Genomic DNA, 24,627 nt, shown 5'->3' with positions numbered 1-24,627 from the left:
TCACTTTTGAAAACAAAAGCTGCCTGAATTTTTGTGCAGACAAATCAGTAACACAAAATAATTTTCATATTTGATGGCCTGCATGTTATCTTCATATGACTGGAATGGCTAAATATCTCTTCGTGGTAGCCTAATTAGGTGTAACACGTTAATGTCAGTTCCTGTGAATATCATTCAGTCTTCGAATGTGGAAGCAGAATTGAACACAACAGCATGTTATAGCTTTTTCTTGTTCAAGGACGCATTACATTTAGTTCTAGTCTTGTGACTGCTGCTTATGCTATTACTCAGTAGCCTTATCAAACTCACTCGGAGTGCTGTATTTTAGTGCACATTTAACTGATTGTTGCTTCTCCGTGTTTGATTCTATTAGAAGTTACTATAACTGTATACTTTGAATGTTTTCTTGTGCAGTTCTCTTGCTGCTGCATTCGGCCATGGAGGAGGCTACCTGTTCGTGCACACGTCTCATCACTAGGACGCTACCTCTTCCGCTGGTGATGCAGACAAGTAACGACAAGGTTAATTGGAGAGGCATGGGAGAGGCCTTTGCCCTGCAGTGGGCATAGTCAGGCTGATGATGATGATTAACAACAAGCAGGCTGCCTGATATTGAGGACAAGTGTCAGGATAGTGCACCAACAAAGTCGCTTAAGCATTTCTGTGCTGATGCATTTTTATTAAAATCAGCTCATAGCTTAATATCTACATCCATGGGGACATTTAGCATATGTTTGGCATCTGTTTGGCTTTTAATTCGCTAGTGTTTGCAGCCTTTAATGTTGGTCTTAAGACAGTGTAAGCATTGTTTCACTTTGTGGGATTTTTTAGCTGTTTTGGAGAGATGTGTGTGTATGCATGCAGTTTTTTTCCACGGGTTTGTTATGTGGCTCATGGAACTTTCATGTTACAGAAGAAATTATTTCGTTTCTGTGTTGTACAGGAAAGTGAGCAGTATTTATATGCACCAGGTGTTTCAGGGAAGAATAAGTAGTTTTCAAAAATATGGCTTTTGCTGCATAATATTACCAGTGTTAGCAGACACCAGAAAGCCGGTGAGGTGTATTTAGTAAGCTGGTTAACTAATTTCTGATAATTAACTTTTTAACACAGGTTTGCAACTGGTTGCAGTTAGAGACTTTTAGCCAGTTGGTCGTAGTAGCCATATCAGTTTCTGGAATGTACAAAACATGATTACTTTCGCTGCTGTGGCTCGACAAAATTTGGCTGCATCGTGCAAAAATACATGCGCTTTTGAAAGCACACAGGGAAAGAAACCCCTCCAGTGCATGTAACTGCTACAAATCTCTAATGGCAACTAGACGCCTAACTCTGATAGTGAAGGAATCATATTCTTAGCAGTAAGAAACACACATAACACCAAGACACACACACACAGGACACCCGCTAGACTTCAACTATCTTTACTGGACACTTGTATGACATAAATATGTATCACTGAGCACACGCAGGTGCCTCGTCATCCGCAACAGGTCTAACTACGCCCTGCCCTCTCCTGCAATGCATACGGTTGCACCGATAAACAATCTCTTTCTGCCAACGCCAGGGAGGGAGTGCTTACACATGTCACCCGCCTCCTAAATACGAAAGACTTCGATAATTTCTCTTTCTTTTTTCTCGGCTCCCAGGCCTTTCGTATTCAAGAGGCGGGTGACATGTGTGTAAGCACTCCCTCCCTGGCATTGGCAGAAAAAGGGATTGTTTATCGGCGCAACCGTATGCCTTGCAGGAGAGGGGAGGGTGTAGTTAGACCTGATGCCGATGACGAGGCACCTGCGTGTGCTCAGTAATACATATTTATGTCGTACAAGTGTCCAGTAAAGATAGTTGGTCTAGCGGGTGTCCTGTGTGTGTGTGTCTTGGTGTTGTGTGTGTTCTTACCGCTAAGAGAGTGTGTTCTTACCGCTTCAAGCCGTTACCAACTAGCCCAACTTAATGTTTTAACGAAGTTTCTGATAGTGAAAAGGTTCATTAATAAAAATTAGCTAACCAGCTTACTATGTAAGACTTCACAAGTTTTCTGGTGCCTGTCAACACTGGTAATACTATGCTGAAAACGCCATACATTCATCTCAAAATACCTGTTTTTTGAAAAATACTTAGTCTTCCCTGAAACACCTCGTATATATGTAAGAAAAACCTAACGGGATTTAAATGACGACGTTTTGGTTGGAGGGCCAGCCGTTTTCAAGTGTACTACAGCATTTGAAGCACACAGCTTTTGTTTCAAATGCTATACTATACTCGAAAAAGGCTGGTCCTCCAGCCGAAACATCGTGAATTAAAACCTGTTATGTTTTTCAATTGCTGTGTGTCAGTCATTGTTACTCAGAGGGAACTGAGGGGAAGTGTGCCCAAGGCAATATTCTTTTCCTCTATTGTTCTCCATAAAATATTTTGATGCATCATGCATGTGTTGTAGCGCGTATGTACACTTGTGCACAATACATGTAATAATTTGCATTTTGCTTCTATTATTCTTTAAGCAGTCCAGGATAGTGTTCACAAAATGATTTTGAAGTGATAAAACTATGTTGGTAAAAGTGTTGTACTGTGTAGTTAACATACACTTTTCCAAAAGTTGATGTAGGAATTATACTTTCTTCGTACTTGAGTCTTGAATAACGGTGGCCAATTGTCGGATGACCGTTGATAGGGTGTTGGTAGACATTGTCGGTATGTGGTTGATAAGAAGTGTAAAGACTTTCTATGTACTTGAGTCTTTTGGATAACGGTGGCCAATTGTCGGAAGACCGTCAATAGGGTGTTGGTAGACATTGTCGGTACGTGGTTGATAAGAAGTGTAAAGACTTTCTATGTACTTGAGTCTTTTGGATAACGGTGGCCAATTGTCGGAAGACCGTTAATAGGGTGTTGGTAGACATTGTCGGTAAGGGGTCAGTAGGAAGTGTATACAAACTCGATAAGGGGATGATAGGAAGTATAAAGACTTTCTATGTACTTGAGTCTTTTGGATATCGGTGGCCAGTTGTCGGAAGACGGTTGATAGGTTGTTGCTACAATGTACAAAAGGCGTTTAAAAGACTTTCTATTCAATGTTGATAGGTTCTATTAACAATTGTCGAAAGACTTTCTAAAGAATGTTACTAAAAATTTTTGTAAGGGATAGACAGAGAAAAGGTTTTTTGATATGGACGGATGGCTTGACTGAAGCTGTGAAAATTGAAAGGGAGATTAAACACGTGAACGATGCAAACTTTAGAGAGTTCCAGATTAGCGGTTCTGCACAAGTGCAAACCATGTAAAAAAATGGCTTTCACATGAGATCAGAAGTGTCAAGATTCTGGAACTTCCAAATTTTGCCCAGTGTATATCGAGCAGGTGACGATCCGCTGATTAGATAAGCACGCAACCTTTCAAATGGTCTACCAAAATGGGTCCTACAATTACGTCAGTGCAAGACAGCCATGGAGAATTGCGGATTGCGTACTGCGCATGCCAGGTACCAGTTGCGGCGCCAGGTGAAAAGCACATCGCCAATCCGGTATACTTCTAAGAGAGTAGCTGTCTACTAAATTAAAATTATCCATTGTCTCAGTAGGTAAAAACGGCTGAATATATGCGCCTGTAAATAATGAAGGGTGAGGACTAAGCACTCAAACGGTGCAAAAGGCCTCCCAGATATGCAGAGCGCTAATAAACTTGTATCCTTAGAAACTACGGGGGGGGGGGGAAGAGAAAGCTTATTTTAGGGAAGCCGCAGAGCATTTTAGGAGACTACTACTAGGTGAAGGTCACCACACTATACATTCTTTCGCTGCTGGGCAGCACGCAGCCTCTCGCCCGCTTTCGTATCTTCCATACAGGAAGCGCCCAAGGCTTCCCTGGCTGCTTGCCCGGCTTCAAGAGCCGACGCCCTCAGCTCCTTCCCTTGCAACAGAAGGGCTTGTGCTTTCCTTAACTGGCGCACCATAGCGCCCGCAAACTTCTCCTCGGGATTAGCCTTTATTTCTTCTTATGATATACTGTAGACCAAATGCATAGAAGCCCTAGCCCATCGAGTATGTCCCTTTCTGTCCTGCTTCCTGATAGCCCTATCCTCTGCGATACCGAATGGCCTTGAGTAATTTCATCGACATTATTGTGAATGCCCATGTTTACTAATATTTCCCAAGATTACTACGCAAGGGATTTTTTTAAGCAAATTGCAATCGGATACTTATATAAATCCTGTCAAATTCAGCTGTATGTTTCCAAATTCGCACGAACCGCATCGCGCCTTCTGCAATGAAGTGGTTGACTTATACCGTATGGTATTGGCATGCCAGACAAACCCAACTATACAAAGAATCAATAACTCAACAACTGAGGACTGAGAGGCGGCGCTGACCAATCCGCTTCTGGAATGAAGGACAACCCAACCATTTCATACTTTAAACGTTTTTCTCTCTAGCGACTACCTACGCCACAAAAGCCGATAGCACAGGTTCCCCGTTAATGCATGGCATAAAAACCCTGCCGATATCCGAGTCCGAATAGGCTGATCGCTCGAATGAGGTCGAGTGATCTTGTTACGTCATCGCAACATGCCCTGACTGGTCGAGAGAGGTCACGTCACCTTGTGACGTCATAACAACATGCCCAGCGGGTTTGTTATCAACCTGGTTTCTAGAAAGCAGCCTTTATCAATAAGAATAAAATTCGATGTATACAATTTCGGCACCGGAACACCACGGCGGATATGCGCCACTACAGCTAGCAGTCTGAATATGACGGTTGTAAAGCTAGATATGAATCATCATGCTATCTAATTCCGTTTTCATACCCGAATTTTTATTTTGTGATCGCGAGGGCTAAAGAGAATAATACAGTTTGAATACGCACAAAAAGCATCAGACAAGTAAAGCAGAGCCCTGGCTTTATAAATTACTACGTAAGGAATTGTTGCTCCAGGGCAACGCCGCGTACAACTCAGAACAGCCACGGGATGGGGAGGCAGATCACGGTATCTTTGATAGACACGTCACCCTGCTGCCAAATCCAAGCAGGCTTTCCTGTGTGAGAGCTCGCCTCCTCTTGCCTTCCATTACATATTACCCACATTCATCAACACTGTTTGTGCGTCGTCCGTTATGAAACCCTCCTTTTATCTTCCTCTATACCGCACACGAACGTTGCACATAGACATTACTTGCAAAATAGCGCCCAGTTCAGAAAAATAAAAACTCACCTAGTGTAGCAGCATGCCCGTTTAAAAAGCTAAGGTGCTTAAAGCGTCACGATAGTTTATTGACCTTCATGGCTCTCCCAATACCTGCGAAAAACAATTAGAATTAGGTAGCATTAATATGGTGAAATATGACCCGAACTCGAAGAGTCAGAAATCCTTCGTATCACCATCCCCTTGGCCACTCTGGAGAAGCCCGGTCGGGAACACCTTATGCCGAAGTCAGAGTGCAGAAAGGATGACGAAGAACACACAGAAGTACGAAGTGAAAAAACGAAATAAGTTTATTAACATTGCTACAGAAAAAGCAAGATTTGCGACTTCTGCACGAAGACTTCGACTGCCCACCAGGCGAGAAAACGTCCAGGCTTTGCCGCCCGCTTCAATCACGCAGGGAGAAGCACAAAAATGCGGCTGTAATAGAAAAAGAATGATAAAAAAATGGATTAGCATTAAATAAGAAGCACAGGTAACCGAACATGCAACTTTGCAGGATATACCGCAGTGTGAGCATTCGTTTCCCTAAGCACAACTTCCTCACAACTTCCTCACAGGGTTTTCTTATTCCTATCAGGCTAACGATAAAGCGCACTTCGCTACAACAGTCTTTCATTAAGCCGACATTACAAAGGAAAATAATAATAAAGCAGCACATGTACATAGCCAAGGCATCGACAGAGGATATCTGCAAGCATTAAATACGCTGAAGTCGAGGGCTGGACGGAAACCCATTGTCGGGAGTGTACATGAAGCAGGCAGAACACTGACCAAAATAAAAATGAACACTTAAGCGACGTTTCGGCTCCCATGCGGGAGCCTTGTTCGCAAACAGGTACGGACGTGAACAGACTGCCTATTTAAGCTTGAAAATGGGCCCTAGGGAGCGGGCTATGCACTAGGCATTCTAGTGCATACGCCCGGTGCCTAGGGCCCATTTTCAAGCTTAAATAGCCAGTCTTTTTACGTCCGTATCAGTTTGTGAACAAGGCTCCCGTGTGGTAGCCGAAACGTCGCTTAAGTGTGCATTTTTCTTTTGGTCGGTGTTCTGCCTTAGTCTTCATTAAATACGCTACGGAACTGCGGTGCACCTTCCATGCGAATGCCAATCAATCCGAGGATTCCCAGCTCTGGTCGCTGCTTCCGAAGATTCCAGAAGTGAGGTGTAGCTCGACAGACGTGACTGGGAGCTCCAGCGCTTGTATGATCCGTTCGCGCTTCAAGTGGCGGAGCTGCCTTTCACGGAAACTGCACAGTCAGTAGCGTTGACATCGAAGCGCTGGAAGAGCGCAGGCAGCCCGTCATGGTCGTCCTCCAGGCTATGCAGGAAACTCGAAGACACCTCTATGCTTGACTCCTCCAACTCATTAGCAAAAAGAGTGCCTTCCGCGTCACCAGTGCTTGACGGGAACTCCTTGGAATCATCGCGCTCGCCTTTGTCATGATGTCTGCAACCGTGCAACCGTCAGAGAATTGCAGGCGCCGACGGCAGCCGGAAACAGATTCTTCTACGGAGATTTCCTTTCGCCACGACGGCGGAGAGAGAAGGGATCCGGCCCCGGAGCTGCTCACTGAGGCGTCCCAAGAGTAAGTGAAAGGAAGAGCCGAAGACACCCACGAACTCGACGAACTTGACTGCTCCTTGGAATCGTGGTGGCTTTTCGGCAGCGGCGTAGACGCCCGTGGTGTGTCCTCAAGCATCAGGTCGCCTATGCTGCTCACCCAATCGCTGTAATGACCGGGGTCCTCAATGCTGTCACCTGCGAATCAAGAACAAGAATTGAGGCGCACAGATTTTCAAAAGTGCACCCGGAAAATCGTTCAGAGCTACTCCGTGTAAGCTACGAATATGGATCGGTTGTACTTACTGAAGTGCACGTCAAATGCCTCTTCGTGAGGAGCGCAGTCCAACCGCGATCTACGATGTGTAGTCGGAAGGCACTCCAAGACTGGGGACTGGGGATTTCTCTCCAAGAAGGGGATTTCTCTCTAAGTCACCATCTTGCTATACCTCACCAACATTTGTTCTCCCTCTGCAACACGAGGTAGAACGGTTTGGCCTGTTGCGCGAACGACATTCTTCCGTATGCCGGGCAGCGCATTGGCGGATGTGTCCGACCGCAACGGGGGCACGTGGCTGGCTGATGCTCTTTTCCGTATGCCGGGCAGCGCATTGGCGGATGTGTCCGGCCGCAATGGGGGCACGTGGCTGGCTGATGCTCTTTTCCGTATGCCGGGCAGCGCAATGACGGATGTGTCCGGCCGCAACAGGGGCACGTGGCTGGCTGATGCTCTTTTCTTGAAGTTATTGCATAGATTCTATCTCTGTCTTGAACCATGTCTCAACGCAGTTGTTTCAGCTGCGTTGCATAAGGTCATAGCTCTTTCGAGCGCTAAATACTTTTCTCTGAGCATTTGCTCTCGTAGCTTGGGAGAATTTGTGCCGAAAACCACTTAGTCATGTTCCATGTCGTCAGTTAGGGCCTCGAAATTGCACAACCTCGCTTGTTTCTTCACCTCTCGCAAAAATTGTTCGAAAGGTTCTGCCGGCTACTGCACGCGTTTACGAAACATATACTTTTCGTGCACTTAGTTCTTCTTTCCAGCGAAGTATTCCTGAAACATGGCGACAACCACTTTGAAGTCCTGTTTGCCTTGTCTCCAAGAACGAGAAATTGCTGTAAATATCCATCGCAACTTCGCCTGCTACGCTGAGCAAGAGCGCCATTTTCGCCGCTTCAGTCTTTGGTTTCTCAGGTGACGTTGCCTCCAAGAAGAGTTCAAAACTTGGGTGGACAAGCTTCCATCTTCTTCCGGCTTGCCCGGACAGGGTAAGTGGTTCTGAAAGCTTGATGCTTTCCAGGTCTGCAAAGCTGCTCCGGGTCGTCCGTCGGCGGGTGAGCATGACGAGTGGAATCCACGAACAGCAGGCTCGAGGATCATCCCACTTCTGACACCAAGCATCATTTCACCACTGGCCGAAGTCAAACGTGGACGCAGCCACAGAACACTGAACGACCTGCTTTATTGAGCGAGTGTTTTTATAGCTCACTCGGTGCGTAAGAGGGCGAGTGGGTTATCCCGCATTAGATAGCGGCATGCTCCCCGGAGCTTGACCGGTGGTTAGTGCCCATGCGTGCGACACGACCGAAGGTCCGATACACAAACGCTAACCTTCAAGCACGTTGGTCAGCCTCAGAGATCCATTCCTTCTTTCCAGCTTTTTCGTCATCGCACCTGTGCCTGCGAGATGAGCCTGTGACCGCGGTACCTGTACTTCACTTCTCAAGACCTTTATTTGCAGGTAAGAGTTATCTTTTTGTGGTTAGGAGGTGGTACTCTATCGATACAACATAAATTCCTCCTGCGTCCCTTTAAGGATATCTAGTTCAATTTTTTTGTTCGCGGGATGTGATCAGATAAACTAGTTGAAGCATAGAACATAAAAAATAACTAGCGTTCTCAGAACACAATGCCTCCAATCTTCACCAGTAAACGATCCAAATGAATGCTCGTAACTTTGTGAATAAAAATAACGAGTATTCTAAAAACGTGCTGTACGAAACTAAGTAAAAATTTACGCAATGAATGCCCTATAAATGCTGTACTACATGTACTGACAATATGAATGCGCGAAAAAAACACGAAACAAACACCTAAACCGATAGAAGGAATTTGAGATGCCTCGTCAAATGTGCACGACAAAATGAGCGTGCCCAGTGAACGCAATGAGCGATGCCAGCGGGGATCTTTTCAGAGAGTCGTGGACACCACTGTGGTGTCGGCGTTCTTCGTGATCCACGGGTGGGCCAGCACCTCATCCAAGGAAATGCGGTCTACGGCACGTATCCGGACCAGCTGCGAAAATAATATATGTTGGAGTCGTCCGCGTATTTAAAACTAAACAGCATGTCCATCTCCCTACCTAACACACATGCTTTGTCTTACCAACCCCTACGCATCGTACCCTAGCCTTAATACCCTTACGTATATTATCTACCATTACGTCCCCTTAACTATTCTACTTACCCTCATTAAACTGGCTACACTACGGCACCATAACCTGTTAACCTACGTGCCTTACCAACCCTACCGTACCCTACACTCCCACCTACCCTATCATACCTTAACCTACATACCTCTCAGTTGATCTACTGCATCTATCAAAAACTGAATACATTTCTATAAAGTAAGCGCTTTTTCGACTAACAGAACCTATTGCCACATTCGCTACTTCTGAAGAAGAAAACCGTATAGGCACAGGTCTCTTTCAGTCCAATATGCCATCATTGCCAGACGAAAGGTGCGGCACAAATAGGAAGATTACACAACTCTGCTGAGTCAGCAGTGTATATCCGCAGCGCGGAAAAGCACAACAAACTCAGCACGTATGCTTCACTGACAGACACGGATGCAACATGTAGCCACTGGGGTACACTATTTCGCGCAATGCGTGCTTCTAACCTTTCCGATGATGTCGCGAGCATCGGCACCGACATGGTGCGGGAACTCAAGCTTGGCCGCCATTATGAGCTCACGGGTCTTGTCAAATGAGTCCGACGCAAAGGGTGTGCTGCCCACCACCATCTCGTAGATGAGGATGCCCAGACACCAGTGGTCCACCTTCTCGTCGTATGCGAGGTGCATCACCATTTCTGGCGGGAGGTACTCCCCAGTTCCGCACATTGTATGTCGCCTGCAGGCAAAAATGCAAGATTCAACATGCGTACATACCGGGTGTTTCAGCGAACACTTTCAAAAATTCTCATAAGTAGAATTTTCTTGGTAAAGATATGGCTTTTGCTGCATAGTATTACCATAGTCCTTCAATGTTTTTTTCTGGTCACGAAACTCCCGCCAAAGTTTCATATAGGGACAGCGCGCGCCGCTAGTGGCGCGGCTGTCGGCGTGGGGGCACGAGTCGCTGCGCGAACCCTGCTCGGAGCGGCTGTTTTCCGGCCAACAGGCTCTATTCGCTTGGTAGTGGTGCTTTCTGGGGTTCGGTATTTGGCCTTAGGATGGACGGTACTGTACTGGTTATCACCTGAAAGCTTGGCTGCAACATCTAGACACCAAAAACCCTGTATGATCGACGACGGCCGCTAGTAAACCTTGTTAGCGCCTGTTTTCTGGCAAACGATTAGCGCGCTTACGTTCTCTCGTTGCTTTTTACAAAAAAAGCGATTTTCGAGCATTGGTCCAGCCTTCGCATTCATTTTTACTGCAACTTGCCTACGACGTCATTCTGCAAGATATAGCGTAGCGATCAGTAACAGATCTACTTGTGTCTGGGTTGCGCCTTTCTCGGCCGAGTCCTCGCTTTGGTCTAAGTGCACAAGGCTGCTTAGGCTGGCGTTTACCTTGTGAGATATACTGCAATCTCAATAATGCCGAAAACAAGATGTTATGGCGGCATTTTAAGAACTGGAGTGCGCGCTACAAAAGCGATCACATGACGAATGCACCGGTAGTTTATGGTGTTATCTCAATTTTTTTTTCCTGACACTTTCGGAGGTGGCAAAGCCAGCTGCTGAAGACTCTTACTACATAAGCCATTTATTTACATTTTATCATGCCGTGACTACGGAGTCGCTGACGAGTGCAAGTAAATTGTGAATTTTTGTTGTTCATTGCCAATGTGCTGACTTCGCGCTACCAAAATAAGAGACAAGCTGTGAGCGGCCACGCAACAAACCAAAAATGAGCAATTATAGAAATCACGGAGAAACATGTACAAAAAATAAAACGCGCTAGGGGTATAACGTGGTTAAACCGAGCAGACGTGCGAACGCATGTGTTTAGCCTGTTTGGCTCATGGTTTTGCTTTGCTGGGTTGTTGGCACATCTGGCGACGATATTAGAGTGAAGTTAAGCTCTGATCGAGGTTAAGCTGGTCTTATCTGTTTGTTCCGAAGGAGGACGTTGATGGAGACGACGGTGTACAATGCGCGCAGCGCGCGAGAGCGTGTTACAGTATAGTTTTTTCATGTTTGGGTCTGCACGAAACCCTGGCCAATCTCCCACCGTTTGTATGTGCCATCGTTTTTGAGGCAACAACAACAACCCGAGGCGTGATGGGCTGCCGCTATAGCACAGTACTCTCTTGCAGTGACCAGCGAAGCTGAGCCGTTCGCGCCGCCGGGGGTTCCAGTCGCGGCAATATTTATTTTATTTCTGCACCCTTAAATTCACGGACGCCACAAGATTCTTAATTGGGTATGACCCCGTGAAATAGTGATTTCGTACCAAAAGCCATGAGCACATTGAAGAGTTCAGTTGTCTGAAATGCAACATCGTCACAGATTCGTGCTCAAGTACGCTGGTTGGCCTTCGAATGTCCGTGGGACGGCGCCGGGCCTGAGTGTCAGCTTCTCGCGTTGCGGTGACACTGCTTCTGCGTTGATCACGAACTCGTGAGACCGAATTAAATACGCGGGGCGAAATGCCTCTCGCAGACACGGATACGCTTGGAGTCTAAGCTAAATCCACCGCTTTCCTGTCGGGGTATCGCCCGCTTCCATATTTTGCGCTGCTCGGCGTCCCTCCGCCGCCAGAACAACGAGGCCTTTTCCTGCGTACCTCCGTAGCCGGAGCGGCAGCCCTTCACGCCGAAAGTATTTGGCATTGCAGGCTTGCACGTCACGGGCACTGTACTTATTTTGCAAACGAAGGCAAAGTGTGAAGAGAAAATGGAGCCGCAACGCCGGCATCCCATTCCTCCCGTAGACTCGCGGCCGTAGAGCCGCTCGCCTCCTCGCGTTGTTGCCCCCACACGACTCTTAGCGCCGCCTCGTGGAAGGCGCGGTGAACATATGAAGCTCTCCCACAGAGTTACGGAGAAGTTTCATGACCATAAAGCATTGAAGGACTATGGTATTACCAATATTGGCGGACACCAGAAAACCGGTAAGTCATATTAGGTAGTAAACTGATTCACTAATTTTTAATAATTAACTTTTGAACTATTACAGTTAGGCGCCTAGTTGCAATGAGATATTTGTAGCCGGTCGGTAGTAATAGCCATATTAGTTTTTAGAATTTCGAAAACGCAATTACCTCACCACTGTGGCTCGACAAAGTGTGGCTGTTTTGTGCGAAAAATAGATGCGCTATCGAAAGCATGCAGGCGAAGCATCCCCTCCAGTGCACGTAACTAGTCGAAAAAGCCAAATTTTGTCGAGCCACAGCATCCAGGATAATCGCATTTTCGAAATTCTAAAAACTGAAATGGCTATTACTACCGACCGGCTACAAATATCTCATTGCAACTAGGCGCCTAACTGTAATAGTTAAAAAGGTAATTATTAAAAATTAGTGAATCAGTTTACTACCTAATATGACTTACCGGTTTTCAGGTGTCCGCTAATATTGGTAATACCATAGTTCTTCAATGCTTTATGGTCATGAAACTTCTCCGTAACTCTGTGGGAGAGCTTCATATGTTCACCGCGCCTTCCACGAGGCGGCGCTAAGAGTCGTGTGGGGGCAACAACGCGAGGAGGCGAGCGGCTCTACGGCCGCGAGTCTACGGGAGGAATGGGATGCCGGCGTTGCGGCTCTATTTTCTCTTCTCACTTTGCCTTCGTTTGCAAAATAAGTACAGTGCCCGTGACGTGCAAGCCTGCAATGCCAAATACTTTCTGCGTGAAGGGCTGCCGCTCCGGCTACGGAGGTACGCAGGAAAAGGCCTCGTTGTTCTGGCGGCGGAGGGACGCCGAGCAGCGCAAAATATGGAAGCGGGCGATACCCCGACAGGAAAGCGGTGGATTTAGCTTAGACTCCAAGCGTATCCGTGTCTGCGAGAGGCATTTCGCCCCGCGTATTTAATTCGGTCTCACGAGTTCGTGATCAACGCAGAAGCAGTGTCGCCGCAACGCGAGAAGCTGACACTCAGGCCCGGCGCCGTCCCACGGACATTCGAAGGCCAACCAGCGTACTTGAGCACGAATCTGTGACGATGTTGCATTTCAGACAACTGAACTCTTCAATGTGCTCATGGCTTTTGGTACGAAATCACTATTTCACGGGGTCATACCCAATTAAGAATCTTGTGGCGTCCGTGAATTTAAGGGTGCAGAAATAAAATAAATATTGCCGCGACTGGAACCCCCGGCGGCGCGAACGGCTTAGCTTCGCTGGTCACTGCAAGAGAGTACTGTGCTATAGCGGCAGCCCATCACGCCTCGGGTTGTTGTTGTTGCCTCAAAAACGATGGCACATACAAACGGTGGGAGATTGGCCAGGGTTTCGTGCAGACCCAAACATGAAAAAACTATACTGTAACACGCTCTCGCGCGCTGCGCGCATTGTACACCGTCGTCTCCATCAACGTCCTCCTTCGGAACAAACAGATAAGACCAGCTTAACCTCGATCAGAGCTTAACTTCACTCTAATATCGTCGCCAGATGTGCCAACAACCCAGCAAAGCAAAACCATGAGCCAAACAGGCTAAACACATGCGTTCGCACGTCTGCTCGGTTTAACCACGTTATACCCCTAGCGCGTTTTATTTTTTGTACATGTTTCTCCGTGATTTCTATAATTGCTCATTTTTGGTTTGTTGCGTGGCCGCTCACAGCTTGTCTCTTATTTTGGTAGCGCGAAGTCAGCACATTGGCAATGAACAACAAAAATTCACAATTTACTTGCACTCGTCAGCGACTCCGTAGTCACGGCATGATAAAATGTAAATAAATGGCTTATGTAGTAAGAGTCTTCAGCAGCTGGCTTTGCCACCTCCGAAAGTGCCAGGAAAAAAAAAATTGAGATAACACCATAAACTACCGGTGCATTCGTCATGTGATCGCTTTTGTAGCGCGCACTCCAGTTCTTAAAATGCCGCCATAACATCTTGTTTTCGGCATTATTGAGATTGCAGTATATCTCACAAGGTAAACGCCAGCCTTAAGCAGCCTTGTGCACTTAGACCAAAGCGAGGACTCGGCCGAGACAGGCGCAACCCAGACTCAAGTAGATCTGTTACTGATCGCTACGCTATATCTTGCAGAATGACGTCGTAGGCAAGTTGCAGTAAAAATGAATGCGAAGGCTGGACCAATGCTCGAAAATCGCTTTTTTTGTAAAAAGCAACGAGAGAACGTAAGCGCGCTAATCGTTTGCCAGAAAACAGGCGCTAACAAGGTTTACTAGCGGCCGTCGTCGATCATACAGGGTTTTTGGTGTCTAGATGTTGCAGCCAAGCTTTCAGGTGATAACCAGTACAGTACCGTCCATCCTAAGGCCAAATACCGAACCCCAGAAAGCACCACTACCAAGCAATGCATACGTGCACGTGGGGAGCCCTGAAAATATGGCGATGTTTTTGTAGAAGCACGCGGAGCCTAAGTGCCTGGAGGTAGGGGAGGCGATGAGCAGAAAGGCAGAGGCAGTCAGCAGCCAAAGTGGATTCTCCGCAGTGCATAATTGCACGTGGGGAGCCATGAAAATATGGCGATGTTTTTGTACAAACACGCGGAGCTTAAGTGCCTTGCGGTAGGGGATGCGAAGAGCAGAAAGGCAGAGGCAGTCAGCAACCAATGTGGGTTCTCCGCAATGCATAAGTGCACATGGGGAGCCATGAAAATATGGCATGTTTTTGTACACGCACGCGGAGCCTAAGTGCCTGGAGGTAGGGGATGCGAAGAGCAGAAAGGCAAAGGTAATCAGCAGCGATAGTGGATTATCCGCAATGCATAAGCGCACGTGGGGAGCCACGAAAATATGGCAATGTTTTTCTACCAGCACAAGGAGCCTAAGTTTCTGGAGGTAGAGGATGCAAAGAGCAGAAAGGCAGAGGCAGTCAGCAGCCAAAGTGGATTCTCCGCAATGCATAAGTGCACGTGCGGAAGCATAAAAAAATTATCTGCCATCACTGCCTGAGTGCTCGATTTCAGAGCGCCAGCTACGGGAGCTTCAGGAGTTTTCATAGATACGCTTAGCAAACGTGGAGAAGACGAAATCCAAACACCCAGATATGTTTCCTTTCCAGAAATAACCCTTCTAAGTCACAAAGCTGCGCCATCTACCACATATTTTGCACTATACTATTGCGATTTACAGCTACCTTCGTAATATACGGTATAGGTTGGTTGGTTTATGGGGTTTAACGTCCCAAAGCGACAAAGGCTATGAGAGACGCCGTAGTGGAGGGCTCCGGAAATTTCGACCACCTGGGGTTCTTTAATGTGCACTGACATCGCACAGGACACGGGCCTCGAATTTCTCCTCCAAAGAAATTGAAGCGCCGCGGCTGAATATAGGGTATATTTTCTCGTTATAACTGTTAATGAACTTAACGCGTGAACCACAACCCGATGAATTGTTTGACGCCATTCGGAACCCCCTGCGACAAACGATTCGGCCGTAATGGCCCTCTGAATGTCCTCGGAGTGTGCGGTTTGGAGGCGGAGAAGGTCGTCTTTGCGAATCCCACACAAAATTTGGGCTTCATCTCAATTAGAAATCTTGTCCTCCCGAATATACAAAGTTCAGTTTGGTTTATGGGGGGTTAACGTCCGAAAGCGACTCAGGCTATGAGAGCCGCCGCAGTGAAGGGCTCCGGAGATTTCGGCCCCCTGGGTTTAACGTGCACTGATGACGCACTGTACAAAGACCTCTAAAATTTCGCCTCCATCGAAATTTGACCGCCGTGGCTGAATCGAGCCCGCGTCTTTCGGGTAAGCAGCAGGGCAATTGTAATCGCTGTACGAAGATAAGTCCGTGGCCGTCAATATTCGGTTTGAGGTGTTTCTTTTGTTTTTCGACCTCGGCTTTCCAAGAAAAAGCGCATGCTGTATAAGGAGTTTTACGAAACGGGTACAGACGCGACTCTGCTGATGTCTTAAACGCTGTGTGCTGCGAGTGATTATTTTTAAAATATCAGGAGCGTCACAGAATCAGAGGCAATGGCCCAGACAACACTAAAGCAACGAAAACACTGGCCAAAACTAGCCCGAGCGCATACGATTCTTCGACGGATACTTCCGAGCTGCTCGTGGAAGCCTGCTGTTCGTCCATGCTGTTGCTAGTCGGGCTCATAGGTTCCTTCGTACCAAGGCCGCTAGGAATTGTAACTCTTCAGGACAAGGAATGAGGGGGCAGAAATGAAAAGTTGTGAAGTGCATAACGCCACCCTTCACCTATCCTTTCTTCTGTGGTCCCCCACTTCTTCCCCTCTCCCTGTCCTCTCCCTGCCCTTTTATTCCCACTAGCCGCACCTCAGGTGATTCAGGTTTCGATGGCAGATGCATTTTCATGCAAATCGTAATACCACGGGGGGGTCCCTTTTCGATGGTCGCTATACTGGCACATATATAACGGATAGAAAGTATAGGTATGAGTTAAGGCGCTACTCGCCCACTGTTATTACGTGACAGTGTGTGCACATAGTTACTGTTTCGGTCAATTTGACCTTCGGTGCAGACAGACGCGTCCTTGACAAACGTAAGAGCTAAAGCTCTTAAAATGACATTGCTCAGAGCGTGGCATGTAGGAAGGAAAAAAATTAGGAGAGGCCGTTAGGTCACATTATTTGAAGTTAGACGTGAGTGCTCCCTCTGGTTTGTTGGCGTCGTCTCCGCGCGCTGGCGCATGCGCAAGAGATAATTCAACAGACTGCGCCACTGCGGCCAACGTGACTATTGCTGCGCCGTCGGCAAAAAAGTCCCAGTAGTCCTTGTGAAAACACGTGACTTCCGGCATATTTTTGGCGTACAGCTCGGATAGTGAGGGCAGGGGTGGGGGACATTTCCTATGCAATCCAGCGGCCGCGAATTACAGACGCTGGCGCCATTTCTTCCTTCAGTTACCTTCATAGCGGTTGGTGGACGAATAACGGCCTATCAATCCCCATGACAACGGATAACCGAAACACGCGGGCGAGGGGGGTGTTCGCATGGCACATACCATGGAGGAAGAAGGAAAGCTCAGGAGCCCTCGCTATCCGAGCTGCACGCCAAAAAGCGTGCCGGAAGTCACGCGCTTTCGCAAGGACTACTTGGAGTTTTCGGCCGACGGCGCAGCAGATAGTAACGCGAGGAGCAGCGGCGTCGTCTGCTAGATTTTCTTGTGCGCATACGCAAGGGCGCTGAAACGGCAGCAGAGTAGCGGGGGAAGCATTGGGGAGCGGCGCCAAAACATGTGGCGAAACCGCCTACCCTGAGTTTTTTCCTTCTCCGATGGCATCTAGTTTACGCGTGGAGAAGTCTAAAATCGGGCCCGCTAGGGCAGGTGGGCCGATGTTTCGCTGTCCACCTACTCTGCCGCTGTCACGCGCTAGAGGTTTTCGCACACCATTTCTTTGTGTGTTGTGGCAGGTTAAAAGTGGTTGCGCTGGTGGTCAGCAGTGGTAAGTGGAGCGCTGAGCCAATGTACGGAGAACAAAAAATATTTTTCATTGTTTTATGACGCGCATGGCCTTCAGATTATTTTAAGTCTAAAATGGATGTATCTCAATATACATTACACGTCTATGTTACACCATTCCCTAAAATACAGAAAACATTTGTCCGCGCACCAGAGGTGTTAAGCTTCTGCCAAACGGCGCAGCTCATATTTTAAGTACATCAGTTCGTGCATCATTCAAGCAATACGTGTGCAATCATTCCGTGCATACTGTTCATGCGATACATAGGAATCATTTTGTGCACAGTGAGTGCACACAATTTAATGCGCGCACTATGTACCTTAGCATCGCACATTATTGAAAAAAATTTATAGTGTTCACGTAAACCCGTGAAGGCAAACCGCTATCACGCAATGGCCTTCACAGTCCATGGCAATATATGGAACACCAATAGAATTCACTTAGCATACACTTGAACTATCAGTTCCCAGGATGTGCCGAATCAAATCATAGCAGTGAGTAAATCATAGTTTATGATCCACGGCGTGAAAATGAGCAGTGGCTCCCGAGAAAGCGAGCGCAGGTAGGGGTTCCCGTCATATCTCTGCGGGTCTCGCTGCAATATTCGCAGTGTCAGTTTCCAAGGTCGCGAGCCCAAAGCCAAACACCACCGTAGCTGTCGCGGCACCGACATCACTATCACACGCAGGAATGCGACGCCAAAGTGTCTGTGACCGGCGCCACAAAGCAGGCGACAGCGCCCTAGATAACGTTACTGGGGGAGTTCACGAAACACGAAAACCATATGAGATGGTAGCAACGGCCGCTGTGGTCAGAAATACAAAGGGGATAGAGATAGCTCTTTTAAAATTGGTTTTGGAATGGCGGAATATCTGTCTCGCATATCTCGATGACCCCCTCAACCGCGCCTAAGGAAAGAGGAAGTTGGGAGTGAAAGAAAAGAGAAAGAAAGAGGTGCCGTAGTCTCTCCAGAAACTTCCTGTGGTTAAACCTCGCTCTATTACAAACTTTAGCGCCATTTCCTTGTCCAGTTGCGATAATAGCTATTGGCGGACCAGTTACGGCTTCAGAGAAGGTTTTTCCAATTAGCCGGGAAGGAAGTTGCTCGCGATTTCTTCCCCCTGGCAAGGGCCTCTCCTCAGCTTCCCTTCCCCACGAACCACGTGTAGCCTGTGGGCCTCGAGGCAGGCGACGGCAAGGGCAAAGCGCAGAGGCAATAGGAGGCCGCGGCGGTTTCATCGCAGCACACACGTGCAAGGGGGCTAAGGATTCGACAACGAGGACAGTGGGAAGGGCGATTCCCCACCGGATGCAGGAGCGCATGCGTTAAAAATTTCTTTCCCGCCAAGAGAATATATAAGCGAAATAACTAACGATGTTCTATTGCATATGTTGAAGAGCAACATGTTTGATGGTTAAATTGTCCACCGAGATATGTGAGACAGATCCTGCGCCATTTCCTTTCCTCAAAGACGAATTTACCAACCTGTGTGATCTGCTTGAAACCATGCAACGACTTCAATACTCCCATACCTGCCACAGTGGCTCATTCATTAGGACGCTCGGCTACTGAGCCGGAATACCCGGGTTCAAACCCGATCGCGGCGGCAACATTTGGATGCGATATCAGTGCACGTTAAAGGACCCCAGGTGGTCGAAGTTAATCCGGAGCTCTCCACTGCGGCACCTCTTTCTTCATTTCTTCTTTCACTCCCTCCTTTATCCTTTACCTTACGGGTGCGGTTCCGGTGCCCACCGAGATATTTGAAACAGTTACTGAGCCATTTGCGTTCCTCAAAAACCAATTTCAATGCTCCTCCTACGATTCCAAAGCTTTCAGTCACCGTGATTTCAGTGCATGGATGGATTCGGTGCGGTGTCAGGAGCAGTAAATACACAAAAAAATTGTGAGGAAAAGAAAGGAAAGAAAAGGTGCAGCAGCTGGCTCACTCTCAATGGACCGCTCAACCACGCCGTCGGGGAAGGTATGTAGTGTAAGAGGGAAGAGAAAAGGAGGTGCCGTAGAGTATGACTCCGGATTAACAGAGACAACCTAAGGACCGGTAACTGATATGCAGTGACATCGTACACAGAACGTGAAACTTTTGCACTCTGCCTCCATCAAAATACGGGCGCTGCACTGACATCGCACAGTACACTGGCCTCTAGAATTTCGCCTTCATCGGTGCACACAACAAAAAAGCAACAAAAACACTGGCAAAAAGTAGCCCGAGCGCTTACGATTCTTCGACGGATTCTTCCGAGCTGCTCGTGGAAGTCTGATGTTCGTCCATGCCGCAGCGAGTCGCGCTCACGGGTTGCGTCGTGCCAAGAGCGCTGCGAATCGTGACGTTCCAGGGTGGGGAATAAGGAGACAAAATAATCAAAAGATGTAATGCATGTGCTATCACAAAGGCATAAAGGGCGGATTTGAGCAAAAGAGCTGCAGTCCCACCTTTCCACTCTCAAACAAGAAATTCAGTTTAGAAAGACCTCATTAGCCCACTGGCGTACTTGGGTGGGGGGGGGGGGGGATGGATGGGGGGACAGGGGGCGGCACATCTTCCAGCGAGGACTTTTCTTTGGTATATTTATACAAATTCTATTTTTCTTTGGCGAAGTCCACGAAATACACAGCGCTAATAAGTACCCCCACCCCCCCTTCCATTTTTTTTCTTCGCAGATAAGTCAAGCAATGTATTTTGTCAATAAACCGCCCCTCCAAAAGTGACCTACAAATGAAAATGAAAATTAAATGGCGTAGTTGCTATCTCACTTCTTTGTGGACTCCTCAGCCGCGCCGTAAGGGAACGGAGGAAAATGGCAGTGAAATAAGAAAAAATCTTCCACCGACACTGCCTCAGTGTTCAACTTAAAAGCGTTAATTACGGGAGCTTCAAGTGTTTGCGTCGGTGTTATCAGCAAAGGTGATGAAGACCAAATCCAAACATCCACGGATCTTTCCTTTCCAGAAACCTCCCTTCTAAGAGACAAGCAACGCCCTCTACCTCATGGATTTTTCATTACTGTTGCGATTTAAGCCACCTACCTTATGTCCTTGATATTTCTTTGTAATATCAGCTAATAAATTTCTAAGACATATGCTTCACAACAGGACAAATCGTTTGACACCATCCAGAACCCCCTGTGACAACCGGTTCAGCCGTAATGGCCGTCTGAAGGTCCTCGGAATGCAAAATTTGGGGGTGGGAAAGGTTGTAGTTGCCAATCCCGCACATATTTTGAGCTGCATCTCAATTACTAATATTATCCTCAGGAGCGTGCCAAGTCATTTGACATCGCTTGAAACATTCTGCGCCAAAAGCGCGGCCCTTAAACTTAATGCAAATGTTCGCTATACTGGCACATATATAACGGATCGAATCTATAGGTACAAATTAGAGGTGCACAGAGGAGGAATCTGAGCTCGTATTTCTACAGCTGGAACTTGATCTACACGTTCTGAGCGTTCTTGGAAACTTCGAATTATTGCTCTGGCGGCCGATTTCTCTAATTTGAACCGGATTAACGTCGGGCTATCACCTTTTTATTAATTCCTTTAACGCTGTAAAGAGCCTGCGCACGCTGTCATCAGCGATCAGAAATTGACATCCTGTCCAGCGAATCGGTCTCTGTGCCAGTCCAGCCCAGCAGTTGATACGCATGGTATAAATATCCTTAAAGAAGTGGCTATGTTGCCAGCAGCCGGCAGAATACCCGAAAATGAGGATGCCAGCTGTGTCGTCTTATTGGCTCGCTGGCTTCACGTGACGTGCGCAGCTAATGTAAGGAGCACGAATACATTGCTACGTTCCTCAAGGCCAAAGCCTTTAACAGCTCACATTCGCGGTCACGACTGTCCGTCCGTTCATTACATATTGAAGTGAAAGTCATAGCTAGTCGTTAGTAGTCCAAGTCACGACTAACTAGTCAATAACCAGTGATCGACTAATTAGTCATGACTAGTTAGTCGTTAACCAAGCATATCTAGTTGATCAATCGTGACTAGTTAGTCATCAAGAAATTAGTCATGACTAACTAATCACTAACCAGTCATTAATAGTTAATGATTAACCAGGCATGACTAGTTACTCATCAGATGCATAAACAGTAGCAGCCAAAGTTGCGTGGACAGGCTTTCGCCTCGCGGATTTCAGATAGTCAAAGTGCATGGAGCCCTTAACGAAGGCACCATCTCCTTTGTTCGTTCACCTTCTTCTCATCCCTCCCCTCACGGCGCGGTTGGGGTATCCGCCAAGAAGTCAGGCAGTACGCATTTCCCTTTCCTGAGGAATGGTTGCAGCTTAGCTCTGCTAAAGGTGGTTTAGCGAAAAATTTCCTTTCGACGGGCGCTCTGAATTTCTGTCTTTTGCGTCCCCAAAAGCCGTACAAATCCACCGTCGCAGAACCGATGGAACGTAGCACTGTATTCGTGCTTCTTACCTTTGCTGCGCATGTCTCGTGACACCAGCGAGCCAATAAGACGACGCGGCCGGCATACTCTTCGGCTATTCCGCCGGCTTCCGGCAACATAGCCATTTCCTTGTACTGACATCACGCAGCGCACGGGGTTCTAGAATTTCGCCTCCATCGCCACACACAACACGAAAGCAACGAAAAGATTGGCTATAAGTAGCCTGGGCGCTTACGAATCTTCCACGCATTCTTCCGAGCTGCTCGTGGCAGCCTGCTGCTTGTCCATGCCGTTGCGAGTCGCTCTCAGGAGTTCCTTCGCGCCAAGAGCGCTGCGAAATGCAACGTTGCAGGTTCAGGAATAACGAGACAATGTAATGAAAAGATGCAATGCACGCGCTATCGCACAAGGCACGCAGGGCGGATTTAAATTAAAGAGGTGCAGTAAAAGGTAAAAAATCGCTCAATGATTACGATACACGGTACTGCGAAACTTGAGCGCATTTGTCGATGTATTTGAACGATACTCGATAGCATAAGGAAACTGCAATGCCAAACGGCGGCGGCGGCGTTTGGCCACGGAAAATGTTTATTGACAAACAATGAAGACGGGGAAAACCCCACCCTCTCTCCTCCCCTGTCACATGGGACGAGGCAACCCTAAGGGAGCTGCCCTTACGGGCCAAAGGAGAGCCCATGGAGGGCCATCTGATTCCGGGCGTAGGTAATTCTCCGGCGCTGATCAGCAGCAACGGAGTTGGCCAGGAGAGCCTCCCTGTATCATTCCGCCGTGGTTGGGTATGAAAGCTGTGGGATGGTCAGACACGTTAGGAGGACGTGAAGAAAGTCTCCCGGTTTCCCGCAGAAGTTACAGGAGGAGAGGAACTGATCGGGGCAGCGGGGAATGAGGGAGAATAGGGTAGGGAGCAGTACGGGCGTGGAGTCGGCATCAGTGGGAGGCCTGGGGTAGGCTTACGGAGGGAGCCGGCGGTGCGTAAACGCGCCGGGTATCTCGGTAATGGGTAAGGATATCTCTGAAGGTAAGCAGACGCTCATGGGATGGCGGAGGGGGTCCAACTCCGGCCCGTAAAGTGAGACCTCGGGCGAGGGAGTGGACCTGCTCGTTACCCGAGAGACCTGCGTGTGCGTGCCTCAACCAGCGCTCTCGCCTTAAATCGACCCTCCTCCTCCTTCCTCTTCACGCTCTCTTCGCTACCGCCGTACTTTCATCCGCTGCTGTGCTTCTCGTTCGCGCTGCCGCTTGCGCTGACGCAGTTCAACTCAGGAAGAAGTAGCGCTCTAAATGATTCCCAGATATCCTACGCGCTAGCCTTGACCATGTCACCGGATCTTGTATTCCCCAGAGCCCCGAGCCCAGCCCCTGCCGTTACATGATGAACAACAGTTCAGGCTGCAGAAAACTCCTCGTAAAACGCGAACCCAAAGAGAGAGGAACGAGTCCTACGTGCAGACAGTGGACGCTCGCTGAGCAGTAGCAGGGAGCAGCTGCCAATGGTCTGGGTGTCAAATTCACCACTAAAGAGGAAAAAGCGTGCCCGCCGCTTTAGTCTTGCGGGAATTTGGGCCACAGGCTGCCGCCACTGCCAGCCATTGCGTCTTGCCGCTGACTTACGTGCCAGTTCCAGCCATCTGCCACCAGTGCGCCTGGACCGAGCCGTCGAGCGAGGTTCGGTTTACCGCGAGAACCGCGACGTTCGTTGCGAGCACTGGCTCGTGCACGAGGCGAAATCACGGGAGCGCTGTATTTGACGAAGACAAAGAACAAACCACACGGTGAAAACAACACAAAATACGACCTTTTTTAAGTTGGTCAAGTGCACAACCACACAAGCAAGCCGTTCATATACCATGGCAGCTTGATGTCTGGCCCCAGTGAAAGTGCTTTCCTTCACGTCTTTTGTTCTGGTGTCTTGCTAGTGTGCCTATGGTTGGTTGGTTGACTTCAAATGAAGATTCCACGTACCAACTACGGGGGGTGTCCACGACACAGGCGCTGAATTGCTGGAAAGAGGAGCGTTAAGGGGGGAAATATGAGTAGTAATTGGATATAGGCTGACACACTAAGCGACGCAACGACAGGGGACCTGTTAACTAGGAGATCGAAGACGGGACAATAGCTTAATGTGCAAATTTGAATATAACGCATGTAATGTTTGAAGTTCGCACTGACTGAGAGCGGAGAGGAGAAAGAAAAAAAAAACCTCTAGAATGGGAGTCTGTGTTTCCAGAAGGAAGTTTTACATAGCAGAGCCCACACTCTTGTTGCTTCTTCCAAGCAAAGAAGCGCCAATGGGAAGAACAGAGGCATTGGACACAGGCAGACCCAACTGGTGGAACGGAATTTCTAGTAGACGCCTCCTCAAAGAAGAGAGGCGGCGGCATGCAGAATAACAGGTAGTGATCCATTGCCTCAGGTTCGGCAGAAAATGGGCAGAGTGGGGAAGCCGCCAGACGAGATCTGTGAAGGTAGAAATTTAGCAGAAGAACCCAGCAACCCTAAAGCGTGAGAGACCTCCAGTCAATGCGAGCGCCAGTCTTTGCTACTCCAAGGATTCAGCAGATGCTGATATCCGGGAGGTGATGTAAGAGCCGAGGCAGGAAATTCCTGAAATATTGTGTAGC

The 24,627-nt window shown here is 48.0% G+C and overlaps 1 protein-coding gene across 1 annotated transcript in view; it reads right to left on the bottom strand.

Annotated features, from left to right (window-relative positions):
• Window positions 1-8,959: 8,959 nt before the first annotated feature.
• LOC149356329 (aurora kinase C-like) overlaps window positions 8,960-24,627 on the bottom strand; it is a 73,644-nt gene continuing 57,976 nt past the window's right edge. Inside the window, exons 8-9 of the mRNA XM_089576310.1 lie at window positions 9,671-9,902; window positions 8,960-9,064 (exon numbers count right to left, since the gene is read on the bottom strand). Of these exons, the coding sequence (XP_089432436.1) occupies window positions 8,960-9,064; window positions 9,671-9,902 (337 nt within the window). The remainder of the gene's footprint in view (window positions 9,065-9,670; window positions 9,903-24,627) is intronic.

Source organism: Amblyomma mixtum, chromosome 3, assembly GCF_055824585.1.
Source record: "Amblyomma mixtum isolate Tamu chromosome 3, ASM5582458v1, whole genome shotgun sequence".
Taxonomy (NCBI): Eukaryota; Metazoa; Arthropoda; class Arachnida; order Ixodida; family Ixodidae; genus Amblyomma; species Amblyomma mixtum.
This window is presented reverse-complemented; position numbering and strand designations above follow the sequence as displayed.